Source organism: Doryrhamphus excisus, chromosome 20 (genome assembly GCF_030265055.1).
Source record: "Doryrhamphus excisus isolate RoL2022-K1 chromosome 20, RoL_Dexc_1.0, whole genome shotgun sequence".
Lineage (NCBI taxonomy): Eukaryota > Metazoa > Chordata > Actinopteri > Syngnathiformes > Syngnathidae > Doryrhamphus > Doryrhamphus excisus.
The window spans coordinates 3,573,690-3,601,108 of NC_080485.1; the positions used below are offsets into that span (position 1 = coordinate 3,573,690).

General features: G+C 38.5%; 2 protein-coding genes across 4 annotated transcripts in view; both read left to right on the forward strand.

Moving 5' to 3' along the window:
• The first annotated feature begins 467 nt into the window (after positions 1 to 467).
• zmp:0000000760 (collagen alpha-1(IX) chain) lies at positions 468 to 17,647 on the forward strand. The gene is made up of 26 exons (XM_058059258.1): positions 468 to 546; positions 853 to 976; positions 2,332 to 2,725; positions 2,801 to 2,878; positions 2,939 to 3,034; positions 3,119 to 3,172; positions 9,591 to 9,644; positions 9,724 to 9,777; positions 9,866 to 9,919; positions 9,996 to 10,049; positions 10,153 to 10,206; positions 10,278 to 10,331; positions 11,164 to 11,217; positions 11,337 to 11,381; positions 11,465 to 11,518; positions 11,648 to 11,701; positions 11,777 to 11,830; positions 11,933 to 12,004; positions 12,073 to 12,108; positions 14,343 to 14,387; positions 14,459 to 14,491; positions 14,573 to 14,719; positions 15,049 to 15,225; positions 16,856 to 16,946; positions 17,044 to 17,121; positions 17,207 to 17,647. Exons 1-26 carry the CDS (start codon positions 468 to 470, stop codon positions 17,425 to 17,427), a joined length of 2,310 nt encoding a protein of 769 aa, XP_057915241.1. The 3' UTR covers positions 17,428 to 17,647.
• Positions 17,648 to 18,630: 983 nt separating this feature from the next.
• Positions 18,631 to 27,419, forward strand: part of col21a1 (collagen, type XXI, alpha 1) — a 36,606-nt gene continuing 27,817 nt past the window's right edge. Inside the window, exons 1-3 of one of the 3 annotated variants that reach the window (XM_058059153.1) lie at positions 18,631 to 18,691; positions 21,975 to 22,152; positions 23,402 to 24,463. The gene's annotated coding sequence lies outside the window, so the exon portion shown is untranslated. The remainder of the gene's footprint in view (positions 18,692 to 21,974; positions 22,153 to 23,401; positions 24,464 to 27,419) is intronic. The other 2 variants (XM_058059154.1, XM_058059155.1) reach the window with 2 other exon arrangements.

Consider the following 27,419-nt stretch of genomic DNA (forward strand, 5'->3'; position numbering starts at 1 on the left):
CCTCACAGCCTGACCTGGAATACACCATCAGCAGCCAGAACCTTCTATTTATATGAATATGTAAGTTATTACATTATCTTACTTCATTTCTCACTTGTTTTGGGATTTATAATGACTTCAATTAGACTATAGACTACAATTTTTAGCATGAGTTTGGAGCTCATGATTTAACTAATGACAATTGTAAGTCTTACATGGCTTATGGCAATTTACTATGACTTTGTAAAGCATTAACCTTATTAAATACTCATGTATACGCCATTTTAAAGCAGTCATGTTATTGTAAAGTGGTAAATCATTTCTAATTTTAAATACTATTCATTGTACATTAAATAACAGAGGTGTACTTAATGATGTACTCTATTTTTGCTGTTGCCTATAACATATTCACTTTTTAAATGAATTTATTGTTGTTTTATTATGATTATACAGGCACTTATAGTCCTTGACGTTTCCCAAATCTAAAAATGCCAGCCACAGTGGACATGCTGGTGTTTGCAGCACTATTTCTCCTCTTAGGAGGCACACAAGGTCAAACATTACCAAGTAAGTTTGCACGCTTTTCTTTTTTGGTAACTGCTCATTTCATACATAATAATACAGTGTGTGTTATTAAGACACTAAAGATGAGTGTGACACAAGACAATGGGAATGTTGCACTACTAAACAATGGCCAAAAGGTGTCAGTATTTGTCTTTTTATTGACTTATTGAATTTTCAGCCAGATCCAATAGCCAAGAGGTCAAAGAGTGCTCATAAAATATAACATTTAAGGGACAATAGTAAAATTACAAAACAATATCATCCCTAAAACTTAATTATTGCTCACTACGCGTGTGTTTGTGCTGTGAGATTTTGATCTCCTGGAGGAGTTTCGTGTATCAGAGTCGAGAGGAGTGAAGAGAGTGGATGGCTCTGAACCAGAGGCCGTGGCTTACCGTGTCAACCCTGCCATCCACCTGCAGAAGACCATGAGGTACAACGGGGAATTTGGGGGGCGTTACATACATCGACACAGAAATATTGGGTAAAACTGATAATGATTCCGCTTTAAGAGATCCTAGGGACATTACGTTTCTCAGAATAGTCATCTCTGGTCATTAAGTTAAGCTATACTAGCTTAACGGCTACACAAAAAATAGCCTGCAAGTTAAAAATTGCTTTTTTAAAACCATTTCCGCCACAGTTATCCCAATGGCAAGTCATAATTATGAAAAAGTCGAAATTGTGAGATAAGAAAGTCAACAATATGAGATGTTTGTTTCTTTCTTTCGGCTTTTTGCTTATTAGAAAAAGTCGAAACTATGAGGTGCGCATGTGCGACAGGTGCCGCCTTCTTCACTTGGCAAAAATGGCGACACGATTATAAGCAAGGTGGGTATTCTACTGAACAAGAATGTGATCGCGGACAACTCATTACAGATGTAGCAAACGTCCAACATTTCCAAAAGGCACATAATATACCCAACCACAATTATGTCACCACGTTTGCCAAGTGAAGAAGGCGGCATCTGTGGCACATGCGCAGTTTGTATCTCTTAATTTCGACTTCTGATCTAATAGTTATGACTTATTTCGACTTCTCATAAGTATGACTTACCATTGGGATATTTTTTTCAGTGGCGGAAACGGGCTTCCGTCCATACTAATGCAATCCTTTATGTTAATGGTTATGGTATTTTGAAAACGAATGAATGAATGATTTTCCACTACTGGTTACATTTTCAATTTGTCCTCCAGAGGGCGCTACTTTCTCTACAATCCAGCAATCCTGATCCAGATAAGATGAGAATGTGTGTGAAACTGATGCCAAACCAGGATGGAATATCCTCCTACTGTTTTGGTTCAACTTTACAAAGCACAATTGAAAATACTGTTAACTCTGTGGGGCTTCAGAAGTTTTAGTTTTATAAAAACAAAGAATGATGAGTATTTGAAGGTGTCAGACAGATGTGATTTAACAAAGTCATCAATCAATGTTGGCCACAGAATCACGAGATAGGGAAGACGTGGGTTTGAAGACCTGCTTGGACATCTCTGTGTGGCGTTTGCATGTTCTCCCCCATGCTCTCCAATTTGTCCATAGTTATGAATGGGAGTACAGTAGCTTTTTTCTTTCCAACTTTCCTTCAACTTTTAGATGGTTTATTTAAGATAACATTAAGCACCCTGCGATTGGCTGGCAACCAGTCAGCTGAGGCTCCATTGGGGTCCTGCGACCCAATGAGTATAATCGGCATAGAAAATGGATGGATTCATCTGTAGCTTGATCTTGATCTCGCACCATCAATAGAAGCTTTTCATTATGTTGTGATGACTCTCACACCACAGTGACGTCTACCCAGATGGTCTCCCTTCCGACTATTCTGTCATCGCAACCTTTAAGTTGACCAAAGATTCCATCAAGAAGTCCTGGAACCTGTGGCAGGTCAGCGACCCAGATGGTCGGGAGCAAGTGGGCCTTCGTTTCCAGGGAGATACCTTCTCGCTGGACTTTTTTTATATCAGTCCCAGCGGCAGCCAGATGCTGAGGACCTTCCACGGTGTGCATAAGCTGTTTGATGGCCAATGGCACAAGTTGGCTCTGAGCGTCAAGGGCAGCCAGGTGAAGTTGCTGATAGATTGCGAGGAGGTCAGTGTGGAGTCCATTGATGAGCCGATGCCGGTCATCCGTCGTGGGTACACCTCCATCGTCAAGCGAGCTGCAAGGGATCGCTCAGTCTCAGTATGTCTGTCTCTCTTTTGAAACAACCTAATCCTAGATTCCTGATTTGAGCACACATCACGTATATCATTCCAGGTGGACCTCCAGCAGATGGATGTGTCATGTGACCCAGAGAAAGCCTATTCCGAAGGATGCTGCGAACTCTCCAGTGTGGTGAGTCCTAATACAAGCCTCAATCTCAGCCTTGTCTCAAACTGTATCTCATTGCCTCAGTGTGGAGGCTATGCAGAGATTGGTCTGACAGCCGGTAGAGCATCTTGCAAATGCATGCACGGACAGCCGGGCGTCCAGGGACGTCCAGGGCCAAAGGTGAGTACAAACCTGTAATGCAGACTAGATGAATACAACACCAATAAGACAGTGAAACATTGAAACAGGACATTTCTTGCACAGGGTCACAGAGGTCTTACCGGAGAGCCCGGAGATAGAGGAAGACAAGGGAACTGGGTAAGTGAATGCAGCACTGCATCATAAACGGTGAAGGTGACTGGTGGGTGTATGTCACCATAAAAGTCAGGTCTTGAGATGACAGTGAAGCTGTGGAAAATAGCACAACAGAGACACCGTAGAGTGGAAACAGGCACAGAACCAGAGGCACGTAGGGGTAGTAAACGCACGGTAAATAAAACACTCGTGTCCACCCTGTAGTTGATTCAGGAAGAAGTTGAGATCAAACCCGACCAACACAGATGTGACGATAAATTTCTGTGCTTTGTAAATTGAAACCTGAATCTCAGGTGTGCAGGTGTAAACTTGATTTATCGCCAACCGGATGGTTGTGCATTTTGGAGGGAACAGAGCCAAATGTAGTTTATGTCTGCAGGACATTCTCCAAAAAGTTAAGCACCATACAGAACACAGTGGACACACTGTGTTTATTCTCCACAACAATGCGATATTCTTCCAACCATACATTTTTACCGGGGGCGGCAGGGGATGTCTAAATGACTCTGTCGCCGATCAACTCCTCTGGGCCCACCATCCAAAACACTGCATTGATGCCGTTGCATTATAAGATGGCCCCTCTTTTTCAAGATCTGGAGCCTATCCCAGCTGTCTTTGGGCGAGAGGCGGGGTACACCCTGGACTGGTGGCCAGCCAATCACAGGGCACATATAGACAAACAACCATTCACACTCACATTCATACCTATGGACAATTTGGAGTGGCCAATTAACTTAGCATGTTTTTGGAATGTGGGAGGAAACCGGAGTACTCGGAGAAAACCCACGCATGCATGGAGGGAGCATTTTTTCAAGATGTGTTTTTGGAAAAATAGTTTTCCAAACTGTGGGTCAGGACCTAAAGTGGGATGTAGGTCACTTTGCATTGGGTTGTCGACCATGATCCATGTTTGTTTTAGTAACAATAATGTTTTCTGTGTTCTTTATCATTAGTTAATGTATATTATATGTACATGTTATGGTAATCTATATAATATTTTAATATGTTTTAGGCTGCAGTGAGAAAACTAATTTGTTATTTGGGTCTTGAGGGGAAAAAATGTAGGGAAACCCAGCATTACACGACTGATGAAGCCTGACCGGACTTGAAACAGAACCGATATTCTCTTATTAAGATTATCCGACACGGCAGTCACATCCCAATCCCAAATACAAATTTTCTAGACCCATTTTCCGACAAATATTTTTAAGACCAAACTAAATTGCTAACTGCCAAACCTCCTCTGTTTCCGAGTGTGTTTCTTTGTGAATGCTGCAACTCTCACCTCATCCTTAAGTAAGTCACAATGGGAGATTCTTCATGGTGCTGGAAAATAGGCTAGACTACAGTGCTTAGATTCTTGCTCAATTTCCTACTAAATTCTCCTGAGAACATGCTGATGCCAAGTCCAGACACGGAAACCTGTCTGCCAAGACCCCCTTGAGTCTCTAATGACACCACGTCTGCTTTAGGAGAGTGTGAAATTTGGCACATTGCGCTTCATAACTGCTTTGGCTCATGGGGAACCAAACACATTTAAATTCCTGGCTCTTTGATGGTTAGCAGTCCCTGTAAAGTCGGAGCAGGCCTAAGAAACTGTGTTTTCTTTCTTTTTTTTTTTTTTTTTTATTAGCAGAGTTTAATTCGGGGGCTCTCCACCAGACACACAAGAAGTCTTTTGGAGAAAAGGTGAAACTACAAAGAAATCACCTTGTATTCTGGCATTGTAAGTCAACTTGAATGCATTTAGTCAAGGAAAATCCCCCACACTACCTCGTACAGTATGTCCGCCTCCACAGATCACAATTCCAGAGCCATTCATGCCACATTCTCTTCTCCTGGCTTTTCAGCTGGAGGTCATTTGAGAGTAAACATGTGTCTTTTGTAACAAGTTGAATCACAGAGACTCAACATGTTTATCTCTTCCTGTGCTTGCATCTGAGGAGGCGCTTTCCTGGCACACATTTAGGAACCATCCATCCCCTGTGGTGGGTGGTCTTTTTTTTTTTTTTTTTTTTATTAGCTAACCCTAGCTATACAGTGGTAGAAATGCCTTAAAGTTCACGGTCTTGCCTGTCTCCATACTGTTGCCCATCTCTGCGGTTAAAAAGGGTTCTGGCCCTTGTTTGTTGAGCCAGAGCAACACTTTTCCTTCTACTTCTGAGGGGGTTAGCATCTGTCTAAACAATAGCGCTCCATTTAGTTGCATTTATGATTGCTGTGTGTTTAAACAAAGTGAGTGTGGAATATTCTAGCGTACATTTTCCACTATTGTGACTAATATGACTAAAAGGCCAGAGGCGCTGGACAAGATATCACCCTGACATGTGTCTATTCAAAAAGTGTCCCAACTTACTGAAAAAACAAACGCTGTAAGGGCCACTATAATCAATTAACAAGTAACACATGTAGATACACTAGGACAAGGGTGGGCAAACTACGGCCCGGGGGCCACATGCGGCCCACTAAGCGTTTGAATCCGGCCCGCCAGTTGCTTTCTAACTTTTAACATACATGGTGGCAACATGACTTGCAAGTTGGATTATTCAGTTAAAAAAAAATATATATAATAATTAAAAATAATAATAATAAAAATGTAAAATTAAAGTTTGTAGTTTGATGTGGTCTGATGTTTAAAATGCTCTGGAAAAAAGGGATATATGGAACATATTTAAAACATATAGCTAATAATCTGACACGTTTACAGATAAAATTATACAAATAAGTAAATGAATAAAATAAATAAGAAATATATAAAAATATAATATAATTAATATATAATGTAATTAATAATATAATTATAATATATATATAAATTATATATATATAATATGTAGATTAAATACAATATATAATATAATATAATAAATAAAATTAGACAAATAATTCAAGGTAGACTGTTAGAATTATAAGCAAATACAAATATTTATACAAATATACATATATACAAATAAATAAATTAAATAAATTAATAATAAATATATAAAATATAATATATTAAATATAATATATATAATAATAAAATTAATATATATAATATAATTAATCATTATAATATAGGTATAATAAATCAATAAAATTAGACAAATAATTAAAGGTGGACTGTTATAATTATAAGCATAAAATAGTGTGTGTGTTATAAAAAATATATTCTGGCCCCCCGCACAGTTTTGTTAACTCAATGCGGCCCACGAGTCCAAAAGTTTGCCCACCCCTGCACTAAGAGCTTATCTATATATATTTCAAGAAAAAATTGCATCTCAACTTTGTGATATACAGTAAAGTCTCGTTATATCGATATTCTCGGGAGTCGGAAAAAATATCGATATAACCGGACTATCGATATATCCGATCCTGCGCCGAACTGCATTAAAAGTCAACATTTATTATTTTCATAACGCACTCTTGCAATAGTGACTCTGAGTAAATATTCAATAATGCACTCGACATTGTTCTATACACACGAGAGAAACCACGAACGCCAGCATGTACATATGAAAAACAGTGATTATTGCAAGCGATAAAAAGATATCTGAATACAACACAATTAAATACATGTATGGAAAACAAAAACTGCAACGTTTACATTACTTATTCTGCAATACTTAAAAAAAAATCTTGCTTCACGAGCTTCACAACTCCAATTTATACCTGCTTTCATCCCTTTTGATGTTTACTAGTATTGTAGATTTACTTATCATATTAATCTTTAAGATACAAGTGTATTGATTTATTTCACACAACAAAAGATTGCTTCTTTGATCAAGCAATACCGTAAGTTTACTTTCATAATTTATCAGTAAAGCTAGTGCCAAGAATATTGAACACATCTGAAAACACTAAGTCTATTCACTGAATCTTCCCTCTAAATTATACAAATATTTACTCCTTTACTTCAAAAGATTGTTTAATACTTACCTCATATTAATTACCTGTAATCCTGTAATTACCGTCCGTCGGTGGAAAAGCCGAAACGGTGTTAGCCAAAAATCAAACAATACGCCGTTTACAGATTTCGCTAATGGTGGTATTGAAATCCTTAAGCAAATATTGATTCAGCTTTAAGCTGCTTTTGTATCGATATAAGCAGACCAAATTGGCTGGCGGGAGATGAAAAGGGCATCGTAGTAACCGGATTATCGTAATAACCGGGTATCGTACTAATCGGAACTAATTATATCATAAAAGACAGAAACAGAACCGGGAAATGAAAATAGTATCGTAATAAGCAGTACTATCGATATAACCGATATCGATATAACGAGACTTTACTGTAAGTGAAAAAGCACATTATTAGTATAGATTTCCCCCTCCTCTCCATTTTTAAACTAATTTCCATATATTTCAGCTTTCTTGTTAAATAACCTATGTAAATTTTCTTCTCATAATATTTATTCCCATTTATACACTGACAGTCAATAGAAACTTTGACACCATGAAAAACAGAAGCAAAAATGAGAAAAAGAATGAACAAAGGAAAATGGCACCCGCCAAACACAAAGTTACCAACAGTCAATACCGGGTCAACGCACGGTGGGGCTGCTGATCCGAGTGTTTTGATCCGGCACGGCGAAACCGGTCCCTGTGGTGTTGCAAACAGATGTAGCAATCCTGGTTGAGAGTTGTCGCTCTCGCCCTGGATGCGGTCTATCAGAGCCTGTCGTGTTGTGGCGTCAATGCAGGTTTCTGGTTGTGGTTTGGGAACTGAATATTTGGTCCACCCAAGTGCAATGAACCAGGACTTGTGTATGTGACAACTCATCATTATTCCAACTAACCGAGCTCTAAGTCAACAATAAATCCACCATCTACAATTACAATCCTCCTACAAGTAGAAATATGCTTACATTTTTACCTCAAAGTTTCTATTGCCTGTCAATATTGTTGGACTTTATTCGCATAGTATTGTAACTTTTTCCCAATGTAATTTAAAAAAAAATGACAACTTTAATTCGTTTTTTTCTCATAATATTACCACTTAAAAAAATGTATTTGTTTATATTTCAACTCCATCCTACTAAAATGATTTTTCTCATTAATATTATTATTTTATTATTAGTTTATTGTGGTAAAATTGCAACTTCTTTCTCCATAGATTGTTTTCTTACTATTTTGACTTTATTCTTAGAGGGTTACAGCTCATTTTCCATTTCTGCTATTGTTTTTTTCCCCCAACTATTTTCAACTCTCTTCTTACAAAATTTCTTCTTGCAATTGTGACTCCCCCCATAATATTTTGACCTCATTCTCATAACATTATAATTTTATTTTTCATACATTTGTAAACAATAGTTTGTTTTTCAGAATATTATGATAAAAATACATTCTTAAATTTTTTTTAAATTAATTACAAAATAATTAAAAAAACGTTTTCTTCACTATTTCAACCACATACTATTAAAATGAGAACCTTTTAACCATTTTCTTTTTTCCTCATAAAATTACAACTTCATATTTTGACTTTATTTTTGTCAAAATACTGTAAATTTGTTCATTTTTGCTGTTCTTGTTTTCATGTTTTATGAAGCCAGGGCTTCTCAAAAAATGGGGCGGGTCCTCCAATGGGTGTGCGGTGAATTGTCAGGGGGTGCGTGAGAGCCAGGGAGTACTTTCAATGTTACTGCAGACCTGCCAACATGTAAAAATGTATAATACTCAACATGCAATTTGACTCTGAAATTCCCTCGTATGCTTTACAGCTCTCCATTATGTTGCATTTTCCCGTTCAGTCTGCACAGTACAGATGATGTCACAAGTCTAAAGATTGTTAACACAAACATGTTTATATAGTTTTACATGCATAAAACAATTCTAAATGCATAGAAATGATGAATGAGAGGAATGAATTGACATTTAAGATGAGTTTCACCGTCATTGAAGACGTGATGTGTTGACAAAGACACAATGCGGTAGTAAGATCAACACAGACACCAGCTTTGTGTTCTGCCATGATTTATTTCTTGAATTGATAATTCTTTCTTCATCAAAATGTTGGCTCCATTTCTGAGTATTTTGCAGCTGTGATAAAAAAAACGAGTGTATTTTTCAGCACTTCTTCAATGAAGTATCCTTAAATGTTCATTTATCTCTGTCATTCATCAAGTATGTGTTCTTGTATGCATTTTGAATTGTTTTGCATGTAAAGCTATAATTGCAAAACTATTCTAAAAACTAAATGAAATGGAATCCGTAACAAAATGTGCAGTAAACGTAATAAAAACGTGAATAAACAAATTAAGACTGTCCATACAATATTTATATTTTTACAAATAGTTATTTATTATAGCTATTAGCACCTCTAGCAGTGAAAATTGGTACTATTGTATATAGTTTGTCTTCAAATTGTCTAAAGTGTTCTCACAAAGTAGCACATGTGATCTGTCAAAGATTGGTTTGGTGATTTGACGAACTTATCTTGCAGGGCATCAGAGGAAACACAGGAGACTATGGCAATGTCGGCGAGCCGGGCCATAAGGTAAGTTGCATTTTCACACCGCTATCAGGTGACCTTTCCATTTGTTCATTAATGACAACTCGCATTGCTTCGTCCTCAGGGTGAAATGGGAAGCAAAGGCGAGAAAGGAATGAGAGGACTTTGGGGCCCTCTGGTAAAGGATTAAACTATCATGAGCATTGCCACTATATTGCTGTATACTATATATTACTATATTACTATATATATGCTTTTTTTAACAGGGAGAGCGAGGTCCTAAGGGTCTGAAGGGACTAAAAGGGGCAGCTGGCTTCAAGGTGAATATGCGCATTCCAATGCTAACATTGATTTCAGATACTCTGTATCGACACCTTGTGACTGTGTCATTAAAAGGGTGTTCGTGGAGCCCCAGGAGACATGGGAAATACTGGGAGGCAGGGGCAAGTTGTGAGTGCAAACATCCTACATTTACCTTAACATTAACGTATATTGTACAAAAAAATAGCTCACAGCAATTTACTGTTAGTCACTGTATTCTTCCTTTTTATAGGGCACTAAAGGTGAAAGGGGATATGAAGGAATTGCTGGCTATGAAGGAGTAAAGGTAAACAATATTTTACCTTAGTTAGCATCCTTAGCTATTTTTAAAAAATATATATTTTGTTACACTTATAGGGTGAGAAAGGGAGCACTGGTCCAGAAGGGAACCCTGGCCCACGAGGAACAGCGGTGGGTACAAATCAAGAAATGTTTTTTTCTTGGAAACCCTATAAATCATTTATGTAATAAATGCCTGGAATAGAGTTTTTGACTAATGTGCCGTCCCCGCAAACACTGTGGAAGCCACCGTCAGTTACTAAAGAGCTTCTGTGACAGTGGTAAACACCAATATGGCATGTCTTACTTTGGAGAGGAAAATATATTGCTATTATTTTAGTTATTTTATTGCTATTATTTTTGGTCAGCTTGTCAGACATTGGGAAAAAAAAGTTTCTCCTCTCATTTTGTGTGGAAGTGGTACATTTTTTGCATCTTTGTCCTTCTTCCCCATTACGTTTGAAAGTCTCGAACAAATAAATTGGCTGTCTAATCTAGCTCGGTAGCTTGCTATATATATATATATATATATATATATCGGCCATGTCCTTGCGCTGATCCCGTTGCTTGTGCATTAATACGCAGTGTGGTGTAAACTAATAACAATAGGAGTGCAAAGGTACCTATAGGGTTGTTAGTTCATGTCTACAGGACTCTAATGATGTTAAAATATGTATTTACAGGTTTTCTATGCTACAAAACCATTCCGTTTATTAATATTGATGCCTTCTTCCTAATTCACTTATCGCAGTTGGGTCGGAAGCAAGTAAATAGCAAGGGGCAAGATAATAATTGAGCAATTGTGCAAAAGCCTGAGTCATCAATAGATGTCTTGTCTTTGTAATGCTATAAAGCCTCACCATTATTATTGATACACTAAATAAACATTATATTATTTGTACACTAAAACAACAACAAATTGCGACATGTAGCTTACATCTCTTTGGTGCTGCATTTTTGACAGGGCATTGTGGGAGATCCAGGAGAGAGAGGGGCCACTGGACAGAAGGGGAAACCCGTATGTATACCAGCATTAAAACCGGAATATTTTAATATGTGTACTACATGCATTTGAGGTTCCAATACAGTTCTTGTACTATTGCTACATTGTATTCATAGTTTTATGGTCTAACTTAGGGTATCACAGGACGTCGCGGTAAAGCTGGCACCGTTGGACAAAAGGTGACAGCACCATCACGGTCTCATTTGCACTAAACAATTCATCATTGGCTTTATATTAATATATAATAGCATCGTTTCCACAGGGCATTGTTGGAGATCCAGGAACACCAGGTAGAGATGGAGACCCTGGAATAGAGGTAATGTATGGTGCCCATGTTTTGGTTGGGTTGCATGAGTACCTATTTTTTCTACTTTATGATGCCTTCTTTTACAATATAAGCATTCAAACTAAATATTGTTCCCATTGTACATAAATGCCCCCACAGGCTTACCAAGGACCACAAGGTCATCGTGGAAAACTGGGACAAGGTGGCTCAAAGGTAGCACAGATTTTGTTGGAAATGTGACATGTGTTCCATTTTGGTAGCTTCATTGGTTGTCTGCATCTTTGCCAGGGGGAGAAAGGTACCCTGGGGACACCGGGAGAAATGGGCCCCCAGGGTCGAATTGTAAGTTGGAATCAGTGACGAAAATGATGATGTGACATTTTCAGTGAAATGAATTAAGTAAGCAGTCCCTTGGATAGTTTTAACAAATGTTTCACTCTCGAGGGCCCAAGAGGTTACAAAGGCTCTGCAGGGAAACCAGGTAGACCCGGATTTATTGGACCACCAGGACCTAATGTAAGACTACAAGTTTAAAAGTGAAACGTCACAACTAAATGCCATTAAAATGTGTCATTTGTTCACAGGGACATGTGGGAGTGGCCGGGAAACAAGGAAGCAAGGTACTGTCTCACATGTGAAGGACTTTTCTTGCCAAATTCCTTCAACTTTTATATGATTATTTAAGATATGATGACGCATCCTGCAATTGACGGGTGACCAGTCCAGGGTGTACCCCGCCTCTCACCTGAAGTCAGCTGGGATAGGCTCCAGCATACCCTCGTGGGAATAAGCTGCATAGAAATGGATGGCTGATTAAGCACCATTATAAGGCAGAAAAGACCAAAGTTATTATCTATACGACTGTATTTATCTCATAATATTACAGCTTTATTCTTGTCAAATTATATATTATTTCAAGTAACATAGGACTTTATAATGATGATTTTTTTCTCATAGTTTTTTTTCTCATCCAACCATCCATTTTCTATGCCCATTATCCTCACTGCAGCGGTATGCTGGAGCCTATCCCAGCTGACTTTGGATGAACAAATAACCGGTTACTACTGTTTCTCCCACAATTCACGCCAAATTTCAACTCAACTCTGAACCCCCAACATCCCTTCCTGTCCTCCACACGTGACTATAGGGGTGTTATTTCATGTCTCCAGAGCTCTAATGATGTTCAAAGCCATATTCACATGGTTCCGTGCTCTATGAAAGTATTCTATTTATACTATTTATTATACTTTGCAAAAAGTAAATAGTATTCTATTTATACTTTGCAAAAACCTGGTAAATGATAAATTATGGAAATGTATGACTGTGTTCTCACAAAATTTGATGTTTTTGTCAAAATACTACAACTTTACTCTTGTAAAATTACAAGGATAAAATTGCAGCTTTTTTGTAGTACGAGAACTGCATTTTCTTAGTAATGTATGACTGAGGTCTCAAAATATTATAAAAAAAGAAGAATAAAACATTTACTGCTAAAAGATACAATTATATCCATGTGATTTTACAAGAATTGAGTTGTAATATTATGATGAAAAAATATAACATTTTACAAGAACATGGTCATACATTAGAAGGCAAATGTCATACTTTTACTATAAAAGAAACTTCAGATTTATTCAATAAAATTACATGGAAGTTTTAAAATTACATGATCCGAAGTCAGCTGTAATAGGCTCCAGCATACCCCCACGACCCTAGTGAGGATAAGCGGCATAGAAAATGGAAATGGAAAATTACAGGGATAAAATCACAGCTTTTCTGAAGTAAACGTTCTACATTTTTTCTTATAATATTCCGACTTTATTCTCACAATATAGGGATGGAATTATTCTGCTTTGCATGACCAGCGGGCATGCTGTAATCCAGTCCTGAATGGTTTGCTTCCCAGCACATCAAGAAGGATTGTGCTGGCGCCTGGCTATCACTCTTCCTGGCGGTTATTAATGTTAACAGAAATAAACAGAACGAGTTAAAATAATCCACAAAGTACGGGCACACACCCACATCTCATATACTGGAAGCACACTCTCCTTATTAATAACTGTCACAATGTACAATATGGATAAACAGTTCTCACTAACACCTCAGGACCCAGACCCAAGCAAAGTAATGCATGACAAAGCATAGACCAGGGGTGGGCAAACTACGGCCCGGGGGCCACATCCGGCCCGCCAAGTGTTTCAATATGGCCCGCCTGTTTTTTCCAAATATTTCATTTGAACTCAACATACAACCTGGCATCGTGGCTTGGGCCAATTTTTTGATGGTTGAGGTAGCTGTTTTATCAATTTCGTTATTTGATGTGGTCTGTTACAAAATGCTCCTGTAAAAAGGGACACAAGCACATAATAATAATAATAATAATAATAACATAATAATAATAATAATAACATAATAATAATAATAACATAATAATAGTAATAACATAATAATAGTAATAACATAATAATAATAATAATAATAATAACATAATAATAATAATAACATAATAATAACATAATAATAACACAATAATAACATAATAATAATAATATAATAACAAAATAATAATAACAACAATAATAATAATAACAATAATAATAATACATTTAATTTCTAACACACTTTACATCAATAAATGATTTCGAAGTGCACATATATAAGATTGCATGACACTTTTACATGTAAAATATGCGTAAAAATAGGACTGTTACGTGTAAAATACTATATAGTCTGCCCCCCACATCAATTTTGTTAAATCAATGTGGACCGCGAGTCAAAAAGTTTGCCCACCCCTGGCATAGACCATCTGCACTTGCAAATGCACATTTACAATTCCTGATACATTTCTGAACAGGGTGACACAGGAATCCCGGGAATTCAAGGAGTCAAAGGTGCACTGGTAAATATTCCATCATCATTATGTTCTCTCCATGGCCGTTCCCTCACTAAATGTTCTTTGCCTTTTTAAAGGGAGAAAAAGGTGCCAAGGGCCCCAAAGGAAGGGTGAGTCCCATTGCTTAACTTCACTTAGTTAGCTACCACTCGCACCACTGCTAATGGTGTCAACCCCCGCTGATGGTGTAGGTCGGAGACAGAGGGGAGCAGGGTCCTCAGGGAGGACGGGGGAAACGCGGTCCAGCTGGCCCAGATGGACGCTCGGGTCCCGTGGGAGTCAAAGGAGTGCGAGGTGAAGGAGGACCAGATGGATTTCAAGGACCTGCAGGACCACCAGTATGTCAATTACAAGCCTGTTTGTGTTTGTTTTTTACCTTGAATGATAAACATGTTAGTGCTACTGGATGTTAGCTTGCAATTGCTGTGTGAGGCAACGTCATCACTTGTTACGATAGTTGGTGTCCAGTCAATTTGTAAAAAGATTCTCATTGGTCAAGACTGTCAGCCAAGCCATCAAGTCAGTGTGCATAAAAATCCATAATGGGCCTTGGGAAATATTATTAGCCTCATTTGTTGTCGGGGTTTCCTCTGCTGGAATATTCATCACTGATGTTTCAGAGTTGGGTGACTTCCAGTGATGGATGTGCTAACGATTCGTTACACAGGGTCCAGCCCTGCCGGCTCAGCATGTGATTGAGGTTTGTAAGAAAGTGGTCCTGGAGCAGATGTCCACCTTCGCCAACTCAGTCAAGAGGACATGCGCCGCAGTGTGTCCTCTCTATGGAGATGTTCCCATGGGTGCTCCTGGTCCACCCGGACAGAAAGGCCCACCTGGACCTCCTGTGAGTTGGAACAGTTTACACATCTTCAGCCTAAACACTCTTCCAGAGTTCTTTCTCCATACGTTGTTCGCTTCTGTGCAACACATTGCACATGTCTGGACTAAGTCAGCTGCAGTATTTGGCAGAAAAAACTAGCAATGAAAACATACTGAATTTCCACGTCTCCACGAGGACAAACATGGAGTCGCACTTTAAGCGCCTGGTATGTGTTGAATATTATTTGCCGTTTCGGCAGATGTCAAATTCTTTTCATATTGTTATGCCGCACAGTAGCAGTTTACGATCCACGACATCTTCTATCGCCGTGATTCTTATAACCACCAATCAGTGTTAGGCCACAATAGAAAGAAAAAAGGGAAAATCATAATATTACAACTTGATTCCAATAGCATTCCAACCTGCTCATGAAATGAAAAGTATTATTAAAACCTTTAGCATGTAGGCCACAGTCAAGAACTCTGGAAGATCTGGGTTTAAATCTGTGTGGAGTTTGCATGTTCTCCTCGTGCATGCTAGGTTAATTGGCGACTCCAAATTGTCCATAGGTATGAATGTGAGTGTGAATGGTTGTTTGTCTACGTATATGTGCCCTGTGATTGGCTCGCAACCAGTCCAGAGTGACATCTGCCGTGGGCTCCAGCCTACCCCGCAATTTTTTTTCAAGTCATTTTAAAATATGAAATAAAATCTCAAGTTTTCTCTTGATATTTAGAATGTACAACTTTTCAGAGTAACATTAAACATTTTATTTTCATAATACATGTCAATATTACACTGATCTTGTCTTGTTATTCCAAGTTTTTTTTTTGGTAATGTCATTTGTTTTTGCAAAAAAAGCAAAAAACATGTTCCTCATAATATTTTGACTTGATGATCAGAATATTACAATTTTATTCTTGTAAAATAAAAATGAAAAAATTACCGTAATTTGCAGTATTATTGTAACATTATTACAACTTCATGCTCATAAAATGAATAAAAGCTCAAATAAAACAGTAAGTATTTCTATTAATATTAAGAATGCACAGTGTTTTACTAGCAATATTACCAATGGTGATTTTGTAATATGTGCCAAAATTATTATTACTTTTTTTGGTCATGTTTTTTGTGGTTGCAAAAAAAGTTGCTTTTGATTCCCAGAATATTACAATTTCATTCTTGTAAAATAATTTTTGATACAACCACTTTCTAGTATTATCACAACTTTATGTTTCAAAAATGAAAGTCTTTTTCTTCTAATATTAGGATTTTTTTTTGTAATATTACAACCTCCTTAAATAAAATCTTTATTGTATATATAAAAGTTTTTCTATTAATATAATAACTTTTGGATCGAAGGATAGGATGGATATATGAATCACTGTCTTGTGTTGCTAAAACTCTTGTATATATTACTCTTGAAGTAATAAATAAATCAATTTTTATATTCTGTACGTCTGACGTAATTGTTCCAAAATTAGACAAGCATCAGATCGTATTTTTAAAAACCACATTCTGATTACACAAAACAGCTCAATTCATCTTTGCAGCACGGAATCATTCAGACAACAAAAAAAACAAACAAATTTAAACAGAAAAAGTAGCATATTAAAGGTGAATGTCGTGTTTTTCACTGTAATGATGTTATCAGGGTGATACTGGGAGAAACGGCGATACTGGAGAAGTTGGCCTGCCGGGATTTTACGGTGAAGCCGGAGATCCAGGCCAGCAAGGAGTGACAGGTGTGCCAATACTAAGCAGACAGAACACATGAATACATGATTCCTCTGGTCAGGTTGCTGGTGTTTGAAATGTACGTGTCTGTGTGTGTATGTACAGGTGACAGAGGAGACCAAGGTGATAAAGGATCCAAGGGCCACGGCCTACCTGGATACACCGGGGAGCAGGGAAAAATGGGTAAAAACATATCATAAGCTTAGTAATATTCTTTATAATCCAAAATGGGATCCCCTTTAAATGAGTCATGATATGTCAATCACAGGTCAGCGTGGACGTCCTGGCCGGGTCTTTAACGGCCAACCAGGGAATCCTGGTGAGCGTGGCCACGTGGGCCTGCCTGGAGTCAGAGGCCACCCTGGTCTCCGAGGGCCCCCTGGTGTGTGTCTCACCTCTGGGTGTGCCCAGCTCACTGCTACAACTCCAGCACCCCGGGCAGCGCCTCAGGCTTCACCCCCTCGAAGACTGAGGAACCGCCAGCAGTGAAGAAAGTGGACAGAGTGAATACTGAAAGGACCAAAAGGTGTTGGATTCATTCTTATGTTAATATGTTTTCCGTCATATAAATGTATTGTTTCATGTAAATATTCCTGCCAACTGAGACCCAGATACTGAACAAGTGAACACATTACCACCCAATAAACAGGAGTGGCAATGTATGTATAAAAATGCAATATTTGATAGTCTTATTTAAATGATTTCACAATCACGGTTTTCACATCTGTTCTTTATAATAAAAATCAAAACAATTGGATTGACTTTTGTGAGCAGACTCATATTTATTGATAATTGGGCTCAGTTTCAAAATAGACATATTCATGTTGAAGAAACACTGGAAAGTATTTTAAAATTATATGTGTGGAGTTTGCATGTTCTCCCCGTGCATGCGTGGGTTTTCTCCGGGTTCTCCTCCCGTGCACATTCCAAAAAAATGCTAGGTTAATTGGCCACTCCAAATTGTCCATAGGTATGAATGTGAGTGTGAATGGTTGTTTGTCTATATGTGCCCTGTGATTGGCTGGCCACCAGTCCAGGGTGTACCCCGCATCTCGCCCGAAGACATCTGGGATAGGCTCGTGAGGATAAGCCATCGAAAATGAATGAATGAATGAATAAAAAAGACGGGACAGTTTCACAACAATCACTATTTTGAAAATAAAGATAATTATTTTTAAAAAAAGCTATAATGAACATAACAATGAAATTGACTTCATATTATTTTAAACCACTGCAAAATTTTAGAATATAAATAACTGATTATTTTTACTTCAATCTTGGAATCCAAGTGCAATGTGCACATTAAAAGCCCCAGAAGGGGGCAGGTTTCAAAATGTGTTTTATTCAATTTCAAAGAAAACCTGCCATGACCAGTAGTATCTGACAAAGCTTTCAACACCCACAGAACATACAAGCATGCAAAACAACCACCTGGGTCACAGCTGTCTACACCTTGTGTCCACTAAGATTAACAACACACCCAAAAAACATCACCACCGGAACACTTTCACCAAAAGCATGCAGAGATACTTGCTTCTATCATTTGTCATAAAGTACGTACTATATATCTTGGGTTCCCAAAGGGGGGTACGCCAATTGTCATACATGATTAAAAATTAAAACGCAATTAGCGCCGAACACTCACAATTACGGGTGTGCCTGAACGCCTCATAGCTCATGAAGACGGAAGCAGCAGGAAGAAGACACAGCGTCAAAACATGAATTGCTCTGTGTGAATCATATCAACAAATAAGTAAGTCTGAATGACTATTTTGTGCATTAAATGTGTTTCACTTTTTCAGATTTCATTTATATCGGTGTTCAATTAATCCCCGCACGCAGCAGCGGTGACAACCTGTCACGGTGAGTGGACGGTAACCCGGAAACGAGGCTATATTCTGTTGGTTGTATGTATTTTTGTATTTCGGCCACTATTAAGAAGTGGGTAGTGGTTAATTTAGAGTTGGGACACCATGGAAAGATTCCAGTCAGATAATGGACACTTTATCCTCAGCAAGCAGGATAAAAAAAAATAGCAAACTGCTGTCAGTGCTGTGTTAGCTTTTTCGAACAATGGTGCATTCAGTTGCATCACGTAACTCCTGGGGTTCACGTTGAAACACACACACACACACACAGGCATGCGCGTGCAGCCTAAATTAAGTGATAAGTGATTATGTTGATTATAAAGTGATTTTAAATTGTTGGTATTTTTTGGTATTATAAACTTTATCCTCATAAACTTTATCTTCTTTATCAAAAACACACATTTTTGAACTGTAGTTAATATAAAATGAATGAACCAATGAATTATGTTCAATATACAGTAAAGTCTCGTTATATCGATATCGGTTATAACGAATTACTGCTTATTACGATACTATTTTCATTTCCCGGCAAATTTCTAGTCTTTTATGATATAATTAGTTCCGTTAGTACGATACCCGGTTATTATGATAATCCGGTTACTACGATGCCCTTTTCATCTCCCGCCAGCCAATTTGGTCTGCTTATATCGATACAAAAGCAGCTTAAATCAATCTTTGCTTAAGGATTTCAATACCAAAAAAGAACACGGCGAACGGCTGATTCCAGTCAACTTTATTTTTCACACTTCCACCACCAGAGCGCAGCACACACACCGATTCCCGCACTTCCTGGTTCACAGGTCATGCTCAACCCGCCCCACATAGCTGGCCAAACACATGCCTGCAACAGAAGAACCAACTGACATAGCATACACACCTATTCCAACGAAGACACAAGCGTACAAATACATGTATTTCATTGTGCTGTATTCAAATATCTTTTTATTCTATACACACGAGAGAAACCACGAACGCAGTTGGTTCTTCTGTTGCAGGCATGTGTTTGGCCAGCTATGTGGGGCGGTTTGAGCATGACCTGTGAACCAGGAAGTGCGGGAATCGGTGTGTGTGCTGCGCTCTGGTGGTGGAAGTGTGAAAAATAAAGTTGACTGGAATCAGCCGTTCGCCGTGTTCTTTTTTGGTATTGAAATCCTTAAGCAAAGACTGATTTAAGCTGCTCGACATTATTCTATGCTATAGAACAATGTCAATATTACAATTACTGTAATATCATATAATTTTTTACCAACACAGCTTTCCAAAAAGCAATTACACTTATTAAAATCATTATGAAACATGTTCACCAACCTGTAACACAGTACCACAAACACATTGTACATATTCTTTCCAGTTGTTTTAGTGAACACATAAAGACAAGTCCCACCTCGGCTGATTCTTTGCTGCCAGCATAACATAGTGGCTGTTACCACGCTTCATTTAATTTAACTGGCGACGGCATAAGTTGAGCTGTCAACAGTTAAGTACATGATATACAATACGTATACGGCCTTTAGAAGCTGCAGCAGTGAGGACTATAATGACACCGACATGTGGAGACCTCACAGCAACCAAAATAACATTGTTTGAGTCCCGGGCCTGTGTGTGTTTTTTTAATGCGGATTTCCCAGCCAATAAAACCTGCTGCTTGATTGGACAGGATCTCCCCCCAAGTTACCTCTGGGTATTATCTTTGGGATTGTGAACTGCTTGTACTACCTGCTGCCCCGAAGTATGAGAAGGGAACTATAAGGGAGGAACGCATCCAAAAAGGGACTCCCACTAAGAGTTCTGAATGATTCTTCTCCTGGCGCTCCTTGTTTCCTCGGCATCACATCAACCATCAGCCATTATCCTCCAGCATCAAGTTTTCATTTCATAAAATTCTGAGTCATCTTGCAGTGTTGACAAGTATCAAACCCAGAGGTTCAGGACCAGTTGGCACAGATTTAGATTTATTCTCTCTCAGGAGCCTACCCCAGCTGACTATGGGCAAGAGACAATCACAATCACTCACACACTCATTCATACCTATAGACAATTAAGAGTCACCAATTAACCTATATTTGGAATGTTGGCAGGAACCCGGAATACCCGGATAAAACATGAAACAGAGATGCAGATCTTCCAAATCTTCCAGACTGTGTGGCCAACATGCTAACCATTAGACTGCCGTGTGGCATTGTGACGAGTCATTAACAGATATTCACAAGGAAGATCAAAGAGGCTGCAGAATTTTTTCAGAATCCCCCTGACGTGCTCCAAGAGGCGGTGGAAAAGCTAACCCATTCATGTCAACTCATGCACGCTTTGATATGCACCGTTTGCACATTGGTCAGGGTGTGTTCATGGTATGCTCACATTGTGTTCATAACTATCCAACCATCCATTTTCTATGCCACTTAATCCCCACCATTAAGACTTTGACTTCTGGTTTGACTTTTCGACAAACAACCATTCACACTCACATTCATACCTATGGACAATTTGGAGTCCCCAATTAACCTAGCATGTTTTTGGAATGTGGGAGGAAACCGGAGTACCCAGAGAAAAAAACGCAAACTCCACACAGAGATGCCCAAGTGGAGATTCAAACTCAGGTGTGTCTGTGTGGACAACATGCTAACCACTCGTCCACCATGCCGCCGCAGAGTTTGCACATCCACCGCCATCATTGCTTGTTTATTGCAGACTAATTGGTAAGAGGCGAAGGCACCGTTGCACACCTGCAAACAATTACTCACCTGGCATTCTTAAGTATAGCAGTGGGACTCGGTGCCAGATCGTCCCTTAACCTTCACTTAACCTTGGCTCTGTTCAACCCATCCTTGTGTTGTACCTGCTAGTGTAGTTTCCTTCTGGTCCTTTACCATTATCTGCATCAGGGGTGTCAATGTCCGCCGCACAGGGGGCCAAAACGTAGCGCTTACTTTAGGTTGTGGGCCAAACTGGACTTTACCTTCAACCCACCTGGACATTGTGTTTACATCGGGGTGGGGGAAATGTGCATATTTTGTGTCAATTACTCAATTGAAATTTCTACTTTCGGATAGTCTGCGGACATACGACTATGGTTTTGCTTTTCTCAAAGTGGATACTCATTACTTTTGGTTTTTGTGACAGAAAAAAAACACGTCAATTACGTCAATCAATTTTCATCCTTTTTTTCAGATAAACGGTTGTGGGGAAATCACATTTTTACGTTGTTGAAACCACACTTTTCTGGTTCAGGAGGTGGGCCAAACCCATTACACTTCAATGGGGGGGAGGCAGCAGTTGACCACTTCCACACGGAGTGTGAGGAGAACATGTTTTCACTCGATCATGTTGGACTTCATGTAGTGTGAAGGTAATGTAATATGTCATGTCCCATCAATGTAATACTAAATGTAGCCTAATACTTTTTGACAAATAATAGGCCATAGTCAACCACAAAACAATTATTTATCAATTAATTCTTGAAAAATGATTTACTTCAAAAGTGTTTACGACCAATTTACTAATTGGCGCCATTGGAATGCAACATGTGTGGACAAAATGTGTGCAAGCGTAAAGGGGGTCCAGATAGGTAGACGTGCAAATCAACAGGGGGCGCCAAAGAAAAAGTCAGAGCCTCTAGATCAGGGGTGGCCAAACTATGGCCCGGGGGCCACATGCGGCCCACCAAACGTTTGAATCCGGCCCGCCAATTGCTTTTTAGTATTTCAACTTTTAACATACCAGCTGGCAACATGACTTTCAAGTCGGATGTCTTATTCAGTAAAAAAAAAAAAAAAATCGTAGTTTGATGTATCTGATGTTTAAAGTGCTCCTGAAAAAAGGAGAAATGAAAACATATAGCTGATAGTATGACAATTAAAATTAGACAAATAAATCAAGGCGTAAAATTATAAGCGTAAAAAGTATTAAAATTATTAAAATTATTAAAATTATTAAAATTATTAAAATTATTAAAATTATTAAAATTATTAAAATTATTAAAATTATTAAAATTATTAAAATTATTAAAATTATTAAAATTATTAAAATTATTAAAAATTATAAGCGTAAAATCATGTGTGTTAAATATGTGTTCTGGCCCCCCGCACAATTTTGTTAACTCAATGCGGCCCATGAGTCAAAAAGTTTGCCCACCCCTGCTCTAGATAGATAGATAGATAGACTTCCTTTATTGTCATTGCACAAAAACACAGTAGTGAAATTGCCAACGAAATGTTGTTGCCTGGCTCCCATATCACTGACACAAAAGAAGATAAGTAATAATAAATAATAACAATAATCATAATGTGGAGAATAAATAGACACCAAATATGAACAACATAATGTAAAGTGCAGCGTGAACAGTAAATTGCCCAAATAATTTACTGACACACACACACACACACGAACACACACCAATTCTTAAAATGCCAATTTCCTGACAAATCAATGAAGCAGTCATAATTTATTTATCTACTCTAAATTTCCATTCACTCAATTTATGATGACAGATGAGTGCTGTGTTAGTACTGGAAGCATCTTTGGTAACAAACTAGAAACACGTTTGTCTTTTAATAGAAAATGATTACATAGTACCAGAATAACTGCTTTCATTGCAGGTTAGTAGTCTTTGCCTGTGCAGTCCACTGCAATGAGACACATGATCAATGATGGGGACCACATGGATGAAACCTGGACCTGGCAGCCCAAATTTGACTGTCACTCACAGCTGTTGGTATACAGTACATGTCCGTAGCGTCTTAACACACACAGATGCAGTCTCAGAGAAGCCATTTTTATGGGTGACCAGACATACAGTATGTAACAAAGCATCAATACAGTAATCCCTCGTTTATCACCGTTAAGCGGTTCTAGACCTGACTGGTTTTCGAGAAATAGGACCACTTATTTAGACATTTTTGTAGTTAGCACTTGGAAAATCTGTTTATGACTTGTGCTCATGTGTGTTGCTGTGAATGTGTTCTGGTTCAGTGTTCAGGGGAGTTGAGTGACAGACGGCCAGGATGTAACGGCAGAGGTTATGCTTGAAAATGCTTAATGTAGGCAAAATATATGTAAAATTTGCTATACACATATCAATTTTTTTACTAATAATAGGTTGCATTCAACCATGAAACAGCATGGTTGGCATTGATATATTTTCATTCAAACAGCATAATGTGCAATTTGAATGTGCAATTGAGTCAAACAAGTTATATTTGTGGGTTGATTTTGTGCTTGCCTTGTTTTCTAGAAATCTCCATGTTCTCCGGTTATGTCCTCAGCAAAACCACCACTGCATCCAAACCCGCAACACTTGGAAAGAAGCTGCTTTCTTTTCATTCTTACTATTATTTTCCTTGAGGGCGGTCAAGAGATGGGCTGTCTGTTTTAAAAATTTCATGCTCTCCTTATCGGCTTCTCTTTCCAGCCGTGGTACTTGAGGCTGGCCGGACGCCAGTAAGAGTGTGGAGTGGGGGAGCAGAGAAGAGGAAGAAGAAGGAGAAGAAGGGCAGAAACACAGAGAGACTGAGGGAGGGCCTTCTTTCATTCAACAGACAAAAACGTGCACGGCTCCATTCACTTTCTGTCAATCCTGCAGTGGAGACAGTAATGAACAGGGATCACTCTTAATAAGGAGCATTAAAGCGGATTCACATAAGACTTTGGAACACTTACAGGTAGGATGCAATGCACCTGTGCTTATAGTGGGTTCTTCAATCTTATATGCATTCTATCAGTGCATGCTGTTTACTGTCACTCTTGCAAATTCAGTTATGGATTGTGTTGAAAATTCTTCACATTTCTACTTTTTAGAGGAGCATACTGAAGCTATTAGGTGTATTTATCATTCCCTTGTTTGTGCTCCTGTCAGGAGAAAGTTTCCTGGCTATCTCACTTCACATTTTCTAGTGCTGCAAATACAGTATGCAGAGCATATGTGGGGCAGTCTGTGTGACTTGGACCTGTAAATATAAAGCCTGCTTAGGAGGCAAGAGACTAGAGACTTCTGGTTATGGAGCAGATTTCAAAGGAGCGCTACTGACACGGTTTCTTGGCGCTTGGAGAATTTGGCAGCGCTTCAGCCACGGAAGTTGTTGATTTTGCAACAGAGCAGCTTCCTTTTGCTAAATGTATATAAGATAAGTGCTGTATAACCTCAATAGGGCAAGTTAAGTACATTCATTCATTCCTAGCTCAAACTATCACCATTATAATGCCTTTGGTGTTTCAAGTAAGCGTTGGTAGTATTAGCGAGTATTAGCTCTGAAGATAAGTAAACTAGTGTGTATAGTAAAATTAAAATAAAGCAAAACTACTCTGTCAGACATGTATTGGAAGATGAAGGTGTTTGCAGAAAGATAATGTTACTTGGTGGTGTTTTATGAATAAGCAAATCTTGTGTGTAATGTTTATTCATTTGATACGCAACAGTTTTTATCATAAAAATACGTTTTCATGCCCCATTTCTCTGCTAGTCATTAGACATTATGATTTCAGCTCCATGCTAGTTCTGTTAGTATCTAATCATGTCTATTATCATATTGCTGATATTGTAGGAAGCAGCAAAACACTTTTGTATGTCCTGGTAAAATATACATTTCCTGCACAGTGGTTATCATGCCACTTTTCATACAATTACTGATATACTTGTGGTTAAATCACACATAACCCCCCTCAAAAACAAAGACAAATCTAAATGAGACTTGATATTTTGCGCGACATCACCGGTGATGAACTATGAACTAAGTTATAAGGCATATTTTTCCAGGACAAATATGCTTTCCATTACCTATTTCAGATTTTGGTACATATTCCTTATTTATAATATGTAAGCCAGGGGTGCTCATTAAGTCGATCGCGAGCTACCGGTCGATCGCGGAGGTGGTACTGGTCGATCGCTGGTCGATCGCGGCGTGACATTAAAAAAATATCATCCCAGCATCAATGCCGTCACTTGATTGATATACAGGGCAGCCATTCAGATGACAACTGAATGTTGCCCTTCGGGCGACCAATCAAATCAAACAACGTCTCTAAGTGCAGCAGAACTTACGATGTCAGCCTATCATCCATCCCCGTTACTTGATTGACATACAGGACAACCAGTCAGATGACAACTGAATTTTGACCTTTAGGTCACCGCTCATGCGTAAACAACGATGCAAAGTGCTAAGCTAGTCGGCGAATTGCGAGATTTTAAGCCCTCGCTAAAGTTTATGGTCACTAAAATGAGTGAAGGAGCTGGACCAAGTAAAAAGGCAAAAACTGGACCAAGTAAAAAGGCAAAAAACATATCACTTCCATACGGATATGGAATATTATACGGATATTATGATACGGATATTATCCATGACTGATAAACATTTGGAAGTGTGCTTGAGGCTGGCTATCAGCAGCTACTGTCCGGACTATGCATCCCTGGCTGGTTCAATTCAGTGCAAGTCATCAAAGTAAACTCAGGTAATTACAAAAAATGTTAATAGTTAATTATGTGTGTTTTGCAATATTGGCTCATTTGGTTATGTAAGGTACATCAACATACATTGTACGTACAAATAATCCTCAATACATTTGAAAATAAATAGATGTTTTGCATTTTTGTAGTGGGTAGATCATTTTGACTCGGTCATTTTAAAAGTAGCTCGCATGCTGAAAAAGTGTGAGCACCCCTGATGTAAGCTATGTAAGAAGTCATAATATTATGAAAAGAACATTTACAACGATGACTTAAGAAGAAAGTTTAAATAAAATTTAAAAAACTGTGAAATACATTAATAATAGGCTTTTTCATTAAGCATATCTACACGTGTTGCTTTACAAAACGCCATTACATCCAAAAGCTGGGACACTCCTGTGTTAGACCATGCTAAATCTGAGACATGCATTTCAAAGCTCACAGCATGTATTCGGTAGCATCTTATTCCACGCTGAAGGCTGCTCTCCCTCATCATGAAGTACATGTGTTTGGAGGCGGTGGACAGTTGGGAATTTGTCTGTCTGACGGGTGTAAATGAATTCCATGTGGTTCAAGTAGAGGTGTAGAAACACTCCGTTTGGGGGAAAGTCAGTTGAGGAGAAAGTCATCGAGGTTGGACCCTGCCAATGAGGGGGTTTCCAGTCTCCTCGAACTCTCTGGTGGAGGAAAGTTTGGAATAAAATGGCTTTCCCAACTAGATGAAGCATTGTTCAAGAGAACTGCTTCAATGTTGATTTAATGTGGTGGAAAAATGGTGTCATGTTAACGCCGCTGAAAAGGGATAGATGATTTGCGAAGAGCAGTAGGGTGCAGCTACTCTTTGCTCGTGTCACAATGTGAAACAACATTTATACTATTGTCATTTCTATGCAAATGTGATGTCTTCCAGAAGTCCTGCTTCTCACAGTATTTTGCAGAATATCTGGTCCTCATTTGCATTCCCGCCTTTCAGTATGTCAGCAGTTTCTCTCTTCCACATGTTTGAAAGCCAATATGGCAAAGAATATCGCAAAGAAACAACTTTGGTGATCGAAGGTCTGCTGCTGGCTCCCATGTGTCTCATTTGCAGTCAGTTTGTCCAATCCTCTTAAGGATGGACATCATAATCAAGGCAGATTCATCAAGTGTGGCCCAGACATTTTAATGCTGGTTCCATC

Excerpts from the sequence above, each read along its gene's own strand:
- zmp:0000000760 (XM_058059258.1), top strand. The coding sequence starts at position 468 with ATGCCAGCCACAGTGGACATGCTGGTGTTTGCAGCACTATTTCTCCTC. Across the intron at positions 15,226-16,855 it reads AAGGCCCACCTGGACCTCCT|GGTGATACTGGGAGAAACGG; the intron begins GTGAGTTGGAAC and ends TGATGTTATCAG. Across the intron at positions 16,947-17,043 it reads AGGCCAGCAAGGAGTGACAG|GTGACAGAGGAGACCAAGGT; the intron begins GTGTGCCAATAC and ends GTGTATGTACAG.